The 12,773-nt window shown below is 33.7% G+C and overlaps 1 protein-coding gene across 1 annotated transcript; it reads left to right on the forward strand.

Annotated features, from left to right (window-relative positions):
• Positions 1-3,139: 3,139 nt before the first annotated feature.
• LOC8289520 (alpha-L-arabinofuranosidase 1) lies at positions 3,140-12,773 on the forward strand. The gene is made up of 18 exons (XM_002523626.4): positions 3,140-3,463; positions 3,805-4,021; positions 4,225-4,279; positions 4,531-4,742; positions 5,008-5,129; positions 5,227-5,380; positions 5,634-5,703; positions 7,427-7,572; positions 7,681-7,726; positions 7,813-7,865; positions 8,646-8,790; positions 9,290-9,408; positions 9,519-9,590; positions 9,667-9,770; positions 10,543-10,599; positions 10,702-10,900; positions 11,052-11,198; positions 12,457-12,773. The coding sequence occupies exons 2-18, from the start codon at positions 3,836-3,838 to the stop codon at positions 12,604-12,606; spliced, it is 2,037 nt and encodes a 678-aa protein (XP_002523672.1). The 5' UTR covers positions 3,140-3,463; positions 3,805-3,835; the 3' UTR covers positions 12,607-12,773.

Genomic DNA, 12,773 nt, shown 5'->3' on the forward strand with positions numbered 1-12,773 from the left:
ACCATTTTCTTTGCAGTAAACTTGAAACCAATCAAAAAATTTGATTTGGGCTTTGTTTTGAATGCAAAATTGATAGTATTTTTCCTGAATACTATCTTTTTCTTTTAAAAATTCTTAAAAACCAAAGTTTCTTAAGATGGTTTTTCTTTGAATAGAAATCTTCATGCAAGAGTTTTTTATCAATTTCGAACTCTTTTGAAATCATGTTGATCTTTGCTTCCAAGGTTTTGGGTAATGGGCTGATGGTGATGGTGAAGATGGGGTGAGGTTATCTCTATATCTTCGCCATCATTCTTTGGATCGGGGATGTTGCTTTGGTAATCAACATTCCTGAGTGTTTTGGAATATCGGATGTTGAAAATCCGGGTTGAGTTTGAGATGGAATTGGTTCTTTGTAAGGAGCATAGATAATGTGAAGGAATTTTGGATACCCTTCCAATATCTATGGTCGAGGTTGAAGAACCATCATCAGAAAATCTAGAGGAAGTTGACTTTCTGTTGAATGTGATCTTTACCTTTCCATCTGGATATTGGGCTATGTGTTTAAGGTTTGTGTTTGGTTCTGTTTGCTTTGGAGAAGTAGGTTGGGTTGCACCTTCAAGGATCCATTCTTCTGGAAGTGTAATGTCTTTCCATTGAATGGTCTTTGGAATAGTTGCGTTGGATTTGGATAGATCTGTTTGTAGGAACAGTGTTTCTCCTTTTGGTGAGTGAAGCTTGTGTCAGAAATCATAGCTTTGTAATGAATTTTGAAAATTAATGCTATCGGAATAGATCCTTCAAGCATTTTGTAATTGTGAGTTTTGATTTGAAGAACGATGCTCTTTAAAACATTTTTATCGTTTAAAGAAATCGTGATATTTGGAAAACAATTGAAAGAAATAGGTCCTTTATCGAGACTCGACTCAATTTTAACAGGGAATCATAGAAATTTGTAAACCTAGCATCCCTAAGGACGGCTAATATGGAAGTATCTAGACCTTCTCTGGTAAGGGGCTTAATACCTACCTGGACTAGACCTATGTGGATATACTTATAATCCTTTTCCATATGCTTTTGGAGGGTCTTTGGATTTAAGAGATAAATCTCTTCAAAAGGTTTTGAAATTTGGATATCTCTTTCTTCAGTCTTGATTGTAAAATCAGTCTTGAAGAGAGGGAACTTTGAAAACTCATAAATTTGTTTCTTTTGGACTTTGGGTATTTCCCAATCGTCAATATGCTTTGAAAAATCTTTAATAGTGATTTCTTCACTATTTACTAGACCTTTGTACCTCGATGATTCAGAGGCAGAAGAATTTGAGAAAGAAGAAGATCTACAGAAAAAAGGTTCTAAATTCATTTTAACCTAAACCAAAATAACTTTCTAGACAAGCCTGGACCACAGCTCTCAGCTTTACTGCCCTGTCCGTCGGGTCTTACTATTGCACATAAAATGAACAGAACTTGCCTATAGGAAACCTGATGCAGTCTAAAATGAATGTAAAATCTTTGTAATGTAGATATGCTTCTAATCCCGGAACCCAATAGGCTCTGATACCAAATTAGAACGAGATCTAGGAAATAGAAGAAAATAGTAAGCAGGAATCATTAATGAATTTTATGTTGTCTTTTCTTTTATGTACTTTAATTATTCTTTTATTCATTTATGCTTTTAATCATTTCAATCTGTTCATATCTTTTACTTTTTTCTTTTTTAATAATTTATTTTTATTTTTTATTTATTTATTGTAGAAAAAAGTCTAATCATTATGTAATTTTATAATATTTTATGATTTCTATCTACAAACAACTTTAAAGAATAAAATGAAAAATTTTATTTTAATAAGAAGATATTAAAACCATTTAAGTTTTTTTTGAAACTGCATAAACTTTTTTTCTCTTTCTATGCTTCTATATTTCAATTCTTTTTATAATAATGAATTTAGAATTTAAGTATGATCTTTTTATTTCTTTTCATATTTCATACTTCTAACAGTATTTATATTAGTTTTTAACATTCAAATAAAAAATCTATAAATTAGATAAATAGAATCGGATTAGTCGAAAGGAACTAAAACCAACTCAAAATCAAAAGATTGGTTCAAAAGCAGTTTCTCCTCGGCTGGAACCGAAACTATCCAATCCAACTCTAATTTACAAAAAATAATTTATTTTAATTAATTTTTTTGTCTTAAAAATTGATTCAAATCGGTTGGAATCAAAACTGCGAACAAAAATCGGCCAGCTCTATTATCATAATGTTTACTTTTATATATGATAGGATAGTTATTATATCTATATTTGATATACAAATTAAAATTAATAAAAAATATTTAACATATATCCTCTATTGACTATTTAATTTATGTTAGAAAGTATAATAATTTTGATAAAAATAACCAATGTAATTATGATATAAAGTATAATAAGTTTAACCATAAGATATAAAGATAAGAACAATTCATAAATATAATTTATTAATAAAATATTTAATTAAGTTTTGCATAAAGTAAGTATTGAACTAGTTGATTTATTCTTATACGCCCCGTGACATATAATACCTTCTTAAAGATTTTATTACCCTCGTGATTGTGTTTCTTTATATATCATATAATAACTTACTATTTTTCCATGAGGCCTTCATAGTACTATATATTTAAAAAAAATAATAAAAATATTCATGTTTTTTTTTATGTTTTATCAAATTTATGATTTTTTAATTTTTTTTTTAATTTTTATTATATTAAATATTAAAAATATGGTGTTTTAATTTTTTTAAAATTTACAGTTTTGATTAAATAATTAGAAACTCACACTGTAAATTTGAAAAAAATTAGAAAAACAATACTTTTGAAAAGAAATTTTACATAATAAAAATAATATTTTTATTAATTTTAGGATATTTTCAAAAGAATTTCTATATATTTTCAATTCTTCAAGTTCAAAAAAACCAATGTGGTTGACAGGGATATGAGGAGGCCATAGTGTAAAATGGAATTTTCGTATAGTAGAATTTAGGTGAGAGAGACCTTTAAAAAGCAAAAAAGAAAAGAAAAAAACTAAAATAATAAATTAAAGTATGATAACTTATTATAAACACCTCTACATGAATTATGGGATGGCACCAAATTGTAATAATGGATACAGATTCATGAAGATGAGACGGATCATATTAAGGCAAGCAATAAGTGCCTTAGCAGGAAGAACGTGGGTTCCACAAACGCAAAATCTGATTCTAAATACTTGCTTGCAATCCACTGCCGGATAGAAACATTTGACGTGAAAGCAAAGTCTACAAAATAAACCAAAAAAAAAAAAACGATAAAAGCGTAGAATACGCGGCAGTCTGTTGTGATAACACCAGCGCATTTCTTAAACCCCCTACTCCCTCTGCCCAGCTTGAGCTGAACAGTTCTACATCAGTCAACGCTACCGGTCACCCACTACCTCTGCTCCAGCTACAACAATTTCAAGGTCCTCAGGTGTGACTCGTAACATCTCTCTATGTTTCTTCACTTTACGCCTACCTAATACCGCAATAACAAATGTTGCTTGCTTGTGTCATTCAATGGATTTCCCATTTTTCGCATTTTTCTGTATTTCTGTTTTTCTTTCTGTATCTGCTCTTATCCAGTTCATCTTTCTTACACTGCTTGCCAATCTAATTCATACTAAAAAATCGCAATCACAGCTGCTTCTTTCTTTAAGGCACAAGATTGTGTTGGCTTGCTGCTTACTTTCTTTTAAACAATTATAAAAGGAGATTAAATTGATTGATCTGTCCTTACTTTTGTGTATCTTATGTTCTGTTCTGCTATGGTAGGGAGTGGTGTTATTGGATGCAGTGCCAGTGAATGAACATTATGGCCTCTTGCAAGGCCTCTTTCACTATTCTTTTTCTCTATTTATTCCTCATCGGCCTTTGGTTTACATATACATGCTCTGCTGTTGAATTTGAAGCCAACCCGACTGCACAATTGCTTGTTGATGCCTCCGTTTCTCGGCCTATACCTGAGACACTCTTTGGAATATTCTTTGAGGTTGGTCTATCATCTATCTCTTTATAATAGCTTAGTATGTTTCTTCACTAGACCAGCATATGCTCTGTATCTTTGTATCTTATCAAGTGTATGAGCAAATTATTAGGGTTACTTTTATTGACTATGGTAAAATGGTAAAGTAATCTGAGATGTAAGGAGGTCAGAGTATGGACAGTGACAATATCTGAAGTCATTTGCTGCAGGAGATAAACCATGCTGGCGCTGGTGGGATATGGGGAGAGCTTGTGAACAACCGAGGTATGTCTATTAATTCTGTAGTAGTACTAGAAAGATGTCTCCGCATTGTTTTCCACCAAATCGATTTAAGATTCTCGTTCTAATTCGCTTTGCTGCATGGATTTGAAAAGCCGTAATTGCTTGATACTTCTATGTGTTTAAAGAAAATGGTCATTTGCTTTGTTTTTGAGTCATTGTAATGTAACATTAATTATCAGTAATAAATTAAAATATCAGCCTCATGAAGTCTTTTCGTTTTGTTTGTCTTCTAGGTTTTGAAGCCGGGGGCCCTAATATTCCATCAAATATTGATCCTTGGTCTATAATTGGTGATGAGTCAACTATAATTGTATCTACTGACCGCTCTTCTTGCTTTGAGCGTAATAAGGTCGCTCTACGAATGGATGTGCTTTGTGACAGCAAAGGAAGCAATAATTGCCCAGATGGTGGGGTTGGTATATACAATCCCGGATTCTGGGGCATGGTGAGAACTATCAAAACATGATACTTTATTATATGTGCCTCTTTCTTTTGATCTATGTGAATGAATTGGCAGCAGACACTTTATTGAGGCCTTGAGGCTTTAATGTCTATAACAGTTGGAGGAGCTTTAATCATAGAGATGATAGGAATATTAGATTTTTCTCTGCTAATAACTTCAATAACTACATAATTTTTCTGTACATTACTTTTTTAAAATTATAGATGAATTTTACCAATTTATGTCCTAATACATTTATTTCCTCCAGAATATAGAAGAAGGGAAGACCTATAAAGTGGTTCTTTACGTTCGCTCCTTGGGATCAATCAATATATCTGTCTCATTGACAGATTCAAGTGGATTGCAGATCTTGGCTACTGCCAACATTATGTGAGCATTGTTTGAATAGATAGAGCAATTTTATTGATGGTCTACAATCAATGGCTTCTTTGCAGACCTGAGTTTGTATTGTATGCTTTCCTTGCAGAGCTTCTGCTTCTGATGTTCTGAACTGGACAAAGGCAGAGGTTTTATTGGAAGCCAAAGGAACAAATCATAATTCAAGACTTCAATTGAAAACATCCCAAAAAGGTGTGACATGGTTTGATCAAGTGTCAGCTATGCCCATTGACACTTACAAGGTACTTTCCCATTAATGTTGTTCAAACTTTTTCAATGATTATCAGTAAATAAATTTACTTTTTCATCCAAGTTATCTTCTCCTCTCTTATTTTCATCTCGACGCTATACCTCATATTTTTCTCATGTAGGTAAGATTAACGTATGGAACAAAGGTTCCATTTCCATTGCTATTATCCCTTTTCAAACAGCTTTTCAAATTTTATTTTATATGATGGACAACGTTGAGACTGCATTCTTATTCACTTTTGACAGGGGCATGGTTTTCGAAAAGACCTTGTTCAAATGCTAGTAGATATTAAACCTCGATTTTTCAGATTTCCAGGTATGTAAGATATGATGATTTATAGATCTATTAATGTATGAATAGTTCTCATCTAAGGTTGGATCTACGATAAATATTCCATTTTCAGATATATGGATCTCAATATGTATGGCATTATGTATAACACTTAGAAGCTGACTTTCTGAATTGGATTTCATTGGCCTTATCATTTAAGTGTGACAGTTCATTGTTTTTTATTTTTATCTCTAGTTAAATATGCCTTCTCATTTCAAATTCTTGCTGCATTTAATGAGGTTCAGTGTCATACTTTATATCTTCACCGGGTTTTCTTATACATGGAATCCTGGGAACTTCCTTTCATTTCCATTCTGCATTTTCTACATATTTTCCATGCTGAACTGGAACATCAACTGGCAACTGGAAAGTAGGCCCTGTTTTAGTAGCAAAAATGAATAAATTTGGGATTGCCATTGCCTTTGTTTTCCAGCATTTGCTTCCTGATTGACAACAGTTGGTGTGTGATTGAGGTATTCTACTAAGTTTTGGGATGATATTATAGAGCCAAGTCAGACTTTCACCCCAACTTGTTGGAACCACAGAGGATTCACCAGGTTGGAGTTGAGAAGCAATGTCACAGATAGTTCAGGAAGCTCTAAATACACAAGAAACTTATAGCACAAGAAACATCAAAGATATTTTTGAATGATGTAAGCAAGGCTGTTCTTTGTTTTCTTGGGGAAAATTGTGTGAAAACAGAATTCAATCCAAATCTATAGCAGCAAAAGAGGTCAGACATACTTTTGGTATGATGCATCCTTCTAATCAGCTGGACCAGATGTATTTTTGTTCTCATGACTGGTATAACCACAGGAAATTGCTATGGAATGGAAAGCACTTTCCTAGTAAACACAAGCCAAGATTTAGGAATAATCGTTTGTGCTTCATATTCTATAACGCATGTTATTTTTTCAGGGTTGGGCTTAAACATATGACTTCCTTGGATCACTTTTATTACCATTTAATGGCCATACTTGTCCTCCTTGTCATCATAGGCAATCGTTGTCAGACACCACGTACCATTGATTCTTGTTATTGGGCACTCTGACCATTATCAGTCATCATTGGCTCCTGTGGATGTCACCTGGCAGATGTTGCCTGCTGGGATATTGCTACTGATAACACTGCTGACTACTATCAACAAACTCCATTTGTTTGGAGATTGTTTTTGGAAACCATCCACTGATCTGACAAACTTTATGCAATAAATTGAAAAGAAGTCACTATCTTAGGAAATACATCCTATGGACTTTCTCAAATCTCATCTCCTAAGAGACTCTTCCCTTCAAACTAATGCTAAAATTTATTAATGTAGACCCTAAAGTGAAAGTCACTTTGTTAACTATCATAATGTTTGACAGATTCTGAGCACTTTATAGGCTCTCTCCCCTTAATTTTATGTGAGTGTTTGGCTCCTTAGGATGGTTGTCTTACATTATTTAGAAAATTTAGATACCAGAAACTAGAAATGAACTCCATGACATATGTTCTTTGGAATGGATAGAGCTGGAAATTACATACATCGTTCATTCATTCATTTATCTGGCTATCTGGTACAATTATTAGTTGGCATGATCCCTCAGTTTCTTGAACTTACTAAATCATTTATATGACTATTTGAGTCATTCTATTCACTTATAATCAGCATAATCTTGTCGCCGCCTTAAGAGGTTTACAACTTACTATGATAGTACCTTGTACTTAGGTGGCTGTTTCGTTGAAGGAGAATGGTTAAGAAATGCATTTCGCTGGAAGGAAACAATTGGACCATGGGAGGAGAGACCTGGGCACTTTGGTGATGTTTGGATGTATTGGACTGATGATGGCCTTGGTTATTTTGAGTTTCTTCAAGTAGGTATCTTGTCTATTTTGTCGGTATAGGATGACGTAATGTTGAAATTTGAACGACTTGCATTTTATATTGGTTAAGCGTTATAACATAATTAACTGTTTCTGCAGCTATCAGAAGATCTTGGAGCATCGCCGATATGGGTGTTTAACAATGGTACTTTCCATATACTTGATTTTAAGCATGTTCCGCTGTTTTGCTCTGGTTTGATTTATTCTTTCCCTGTCCTTGACTGTCTGTAGGAATCAGCCATAATGATCAAGTTGATACGACCAGCATTTTACCTTTTGTGCAAGTAAGTCTACCAGTTCATTACTTCCGCTTGCATGACCTTAAGTCAAAAATCTACATTTTGATTTAGGATCTCTCACAATTGAAGCAAATCTGTCCATAAAATTTGTTTTATTGCAGAGTACGAAATCAAAATACACTTTCTTTACTCAATTATGTTCTATGTCCGGAGACTGATATGTGCCTTGCATACCTTTAGCCTAATTCACATCTTCTTTTACCACTGAGGTTTAATTTGGTGTCATTCAGGCTCTAATAAAATATTATATATTTTGGGAAACAGCATCCTTATACGAAATTTTATGTTGGAAGATAAAAGAAGATTAGAAAAAAAGTTGGTGAATGTAAATTGACTCAGAGCTGATATGGCAAAGTTTAAAGCAGGCTCTAGATTTGTTGGTCGGTTCTAGATTTGTTATTGTTAGTTAAGTTCTTAAAGCAGGACTTCAAGCACCTATGTGAACATAGTTTATAGTGATCTCCTTTTGCATTTGTATGTTTAACTTTTTTAGTCTCTGAACTTAAGGAACAGATATCTGCTGTTACATTTTCTATATTTCATGCCTAGGATAGTAAATCTAATATGCTAATTTATTAGCATAATCGGACCATTCCTTTATTAGTACACATCTTTAGGTTTTTGTAAGGTTTTGAGGCAAACCAATATCTGATAACAACATAGGTTCAAGTAATTTATTTTCTCCTCTCCAAAATGTCTAAAGAAAAAAAAAGCTTTTCTTTGTCTGTATTTGGCATTTAGCGTAAATATTTTTATTAATTGCAGGAGGCCCTTGATGGTATTGAGTTTGCTAGAGGCGATTCTAATTCTAAGTGGGGTTCTGTTCGAGCAGCAATGGGACATCCAGAGCCTTTTGACTTGAGATATGTTGCAGTTGGAAATGAGGACTGTGGAAAGAAAAATTACCGAGGTTCGCATACTATTTCAAGTACATGGTTTTTGTCTGTTTTTATGTGCCAACGTCAGTTTAGGTACTACATACATTTAGGAAGAAGCATAAACTTGTTTTGCTTTAGATGAAATAGATGGGTTTGAGTCTAAATTGTCTATGTCTGCACTTCAAATGCAAGCTTGTTATAATCTATTCAGATAACGTCTTAAGAGATGCCATGTACTTCTTTTTTATTTTTTTTGACAGTGGTGTCTTTTTCTCTCAGGCCTGTAAAGAAACAGTAATATGGATCTACATTGTTGAAATTAAGTTTTTTATTCATATCATACTCTTCCATTGAGATTTGGGAGATGATGTTCCATGAGATTTGGTGTATGATTTCATGGTTATATCTCAACATCGCATTAATTAATTAATAGTGGATTAAGATGCATTCTCTTCATAAAGGTTATCCAAAATGTCTGCAAATGTTATAATGCAATATGAGAACTCAAATTTATGTGTTTCGATTGATCAGGAAATTACCTCAAATTCTACGATGCTATAAAACGTGTCTATCCTGACATCAAAATAATCTCAAACTGTGATGGATCTTCTCATTCTTTGGATCACCCAGCTGATTACTATGATTTTCATGTAAATTATCTTGCCATTGGACTTATAATTTTCCTTACAAATACTTACAAATCTCCTTTACATTATAATGTTTTTATATAGTCATTGGTAACAAGTGATTTCTCAACTAGGTTTATACATCTGCCAACAACTTGTTCTCTATGGCGCATCAATTTGATCGAACATCACGCAAGGGTCCCAAGGTATGTGTTATATGGTTCTACAGTATGGTAACCAATGAATCTTATGATGAAAGTTTTCACTGTTCACTATTTTTAGGCTTTTGTGAGTGAGTATGCTGTGACTGGAAAAGACGCTGGCACAGGAAGTCTTTTAGCTGGACTTGCTGAAGCTGCATTTCTTATTGGGCTGGAAAAGAACAGGTTTGCTAGTTTTTGAGAACTTGTCAGAATAATTTTCAATTCCTAGCATATTTCTTTATTTATTTCTTCATTTCATGTGCATATTTGTGTGAGTGAGAGAGAGACAGAGAGAGAATGGCCACATGAGTCATTGACCAGTTAGAAGGGCAAACATTATATGGTAGACGAATAAAGGAAAGGGAGGGATAGGTCTAAACTGAGCTAGAAAAAAGTAGTGCAAGAGCTTCTGGTAGCTTTGCATCATTTCAAAGATGTAACCCAAAATTGCACAAAATGGAGAAAAGAAAAAAAAGGATCCATATAGTCGAATCCAAGTAGTTTGGACTAGGCCTTAATTGAGTATTTTGAATGTTTGTGTGTGTGTTGGATGATAACGAAGGTAGGCAAGTTAAATAGGCATTCAACTTTTGATGGAGGCTCACTGAAGCTCTCTAATCTTTTTCATTCCTATTTTCTCTTGCTCACCAATGTGCAAAGCTACAATACTTTTAGAGGGTTAAATGCTATTTAACCTGCCTTTTATTTCGACATGCTGATTCAATGTAAACTTGGCTTAGATGCGTGCTGCTTGTTATGATTTTAATCTGGGTTACGACTACTGTCAATTATTAAGTACAAGATAAAATTCTAAAAAACTGAAAGTCTATAGGATTCATGGATCATTCTGTTTTATTGTTTGAGGAAATGTTTGATTCCTGGTCAAGAGGCCATTTTTCTGGTTCAGCGCTCTTTGGAAGGCAATATTATGAGGGGTCTATTCTCTTTCTTGCAGTGATATTGTTGAAATGGCAAGCTATGCACCACTTTTTGTGCATTCCAATAACAGGAGGTACATATCTTTTCTTTTATTTTTAGAAAGAAAAATTGCTTAAATCTCTGTATAAAATAATAATTTCATGATTACACTGATGTTTAAAAATTTGTGTTGAAGGTGGAACCCAGATGCAATTGTATTCAACTCCTCGCAGCTATATGGAACTCCTAGCTATTGGGTACAGCGCTTCTTTATGGATTCAAGTGGAGCAACTCTTATCAACACTACCCTTCAAACAAATTCCTCCACTTCACTTATTGCATCTGCAATTATTTGGCAGAACTCAGTGGATAGTAAAAATTATCTGAAAATTAAGGTCTTATATTACACCTTAATGGGTTTTTAAGATTAGCATTTCCTGCTTATTTTCTGTCACAGTTTGGAGATATGATAATATGTTTGGTCCCCAAAGTTTTCGTTTACCCTTCTTGGATGAAAATCTCACTATCAAGTGAATACAATTTCAGGTTGTGAACTTTGGGAGCAGTACAGTGAATCTTAAAATTTCTATTGATGGATTGGGGCTTAATTCTATTCAGCTGTCTGGATCTACCAAGATGCTACTCACTTCCGCTAATGTAATGGATGAGAATTCCTTCAATGATCCGAAGAAGGTATTGGAAAATTATTCTCTTCCCTCTCTTGACAATTATTTAGCTCTACCTTGTTTTCTTGGTGAAAAACAATGACACAATCAGCTATTGAGGGCTTTCTTGATAACAAGAGCGAATTCTTCCCTTACTTTGGCTTGTATTAAGCATTTCCTTCTTTTGAAAAAGAAATTCCAAAATGAATTTTGGGCACAGGGAATGTGAGAACTTTCTTGAGAAGAAGACACCATCAAACTCTTCCCATATTTTGGCTGAAGTGACCTTTTTGTTTTCTAAAGAAGAAAAAAAACAAAGTAAATAAAAAATAAAAACAGAAGAAACAAGAGAAACAAGAGAAAAATTTCCGTAAATGAATTTTGGACAGAGTGAATGTTGAGCATTTAGCATATCAAACTCTGAATGCAAGTGCCCTGTAGATAGTCGATAAAGATTCTTATTCTTCAGAATTAAGGATGCTGATGCACTATCTAGTCTTTCTGTTTTATCTTTATGGAAATGTTCGGATCATTCCATCTTTGATTTTTTTCATACATATTGGAGAACCTCAAATGTCTCCCGTGTTTCTGCTACCTGTGATGCAGTTCCTCTCACTGCATTCAATACTAGAGTGTTGCACTATCTATCAACCAGCATTTGCTTATCAGAGTTACTTCTTACTCTGTCCTTGAGAATGCCTTAGCGGAGATGACAATCTCCCTTGGGTATCAACATAGTATATCAACTCTCTTAGAAATTCATGTCACTGGATGAGTTTATTATGCATGTAGATGAGTAATTCTACTTTCCTTTGGCTAATGTTTCTAAATTCTCTGGATGTATTTGTTGCAAGATGATAGTTAAAATACTGGAGACAGGATTGCAAATTTCGCAAAGTTGAAATAACCACTAGAAAACGGAAGATGTTGGAACTTGGAAAATAATAGGATGATAGAGACGGACCAAAACTAGACCTGAAGTTTAGTTGGGCTTTCACTAGCATTTGAGGTTATTTATGCATGTTACAGGCTAGCAGTTTTTGCATTTTCATTTTATGGTAATAATTGCTCTTCTCCTCTAGTTCAGTATACTTGAGTAGAAGCAATGCCACTTCATCAGAGTCGTCTATTTCTTCTTTATCTCGCGAGCATTTGACATTACTGAAATTCTTACAATTGAATGATGTGCTATTTGTTGATTTTTTTTTGAGAGTTTATAACCACAGATAAAAGATGAAGAGATTACATCTAATATAGCTAATTTTTGGCATTAAACATCTATGCAGGTACTGCCTACCCTGAGTATGCTAGACCATGCTGGCAAGGACATGGATGTTGTACTTCCACCATATTCTTTAACTTCATATGATTTGTTAACAGAGTCGAGCAATATCAAGATCACAGGAACTGATTCTTTGTCCAGATCTTCTATTTAAAGGAAAAATACATTTGGTTCGATATTATATGGAAAAAACAAAATGTTCAAATAATTATCTAGGGCGAGTATATTTGCCTCCGACTTTGGCAAAGCTGGCTAAATTTAAATAATGTAAATATATGTATGTGAAACTTTCTTCAAATCTCAAGCCTTTACCACCTGCCA

Source organism: Ricinus communis, chromosome 10 (assembly GCF_019578655.1).
Source record: "Ricinus communis isolate WT05 ecotype wild-type chromosome 10, ASM1957865v1, whole genome shotgun sequence".
In the NCBI taxonomy this organism is placed as follows: domain Eukaryota; kingdom Viridiplantae; phylum Streptophyta; class Magnoliopsida; order Malpighiales; family Euphorbiaceae; genus Ricinus; species Ricinus communis.

What these genes read in the sequence shown, in the direction of transcription:
- LOC8289520 (XM_002523626.4), top strand. Translation starts at nt 3,836, where the DNA reads ATGAACATTATGGCCTCTTGCAAGGCCTCTTTCACTATTCTTTTTCTC. An exon ending in AGAGCTTGTGAACAACCGAG is followed by an intron (nt 4,280 to 4,530) that starts GTATGTCTATTA and finishes TTTGTCTTCTAG; the next exon opens with GTTTTGAAGCCGGGGGCCCT. An exon ending in GCATTTTACCTTTTGTGCAA is followed by an intron (nt 7,866 to 8,645) that starts GTAAGTCTACCA and finishes TATTAATTGCAG; the next exon opens with GAGGCCCTTGATGGTATTGA.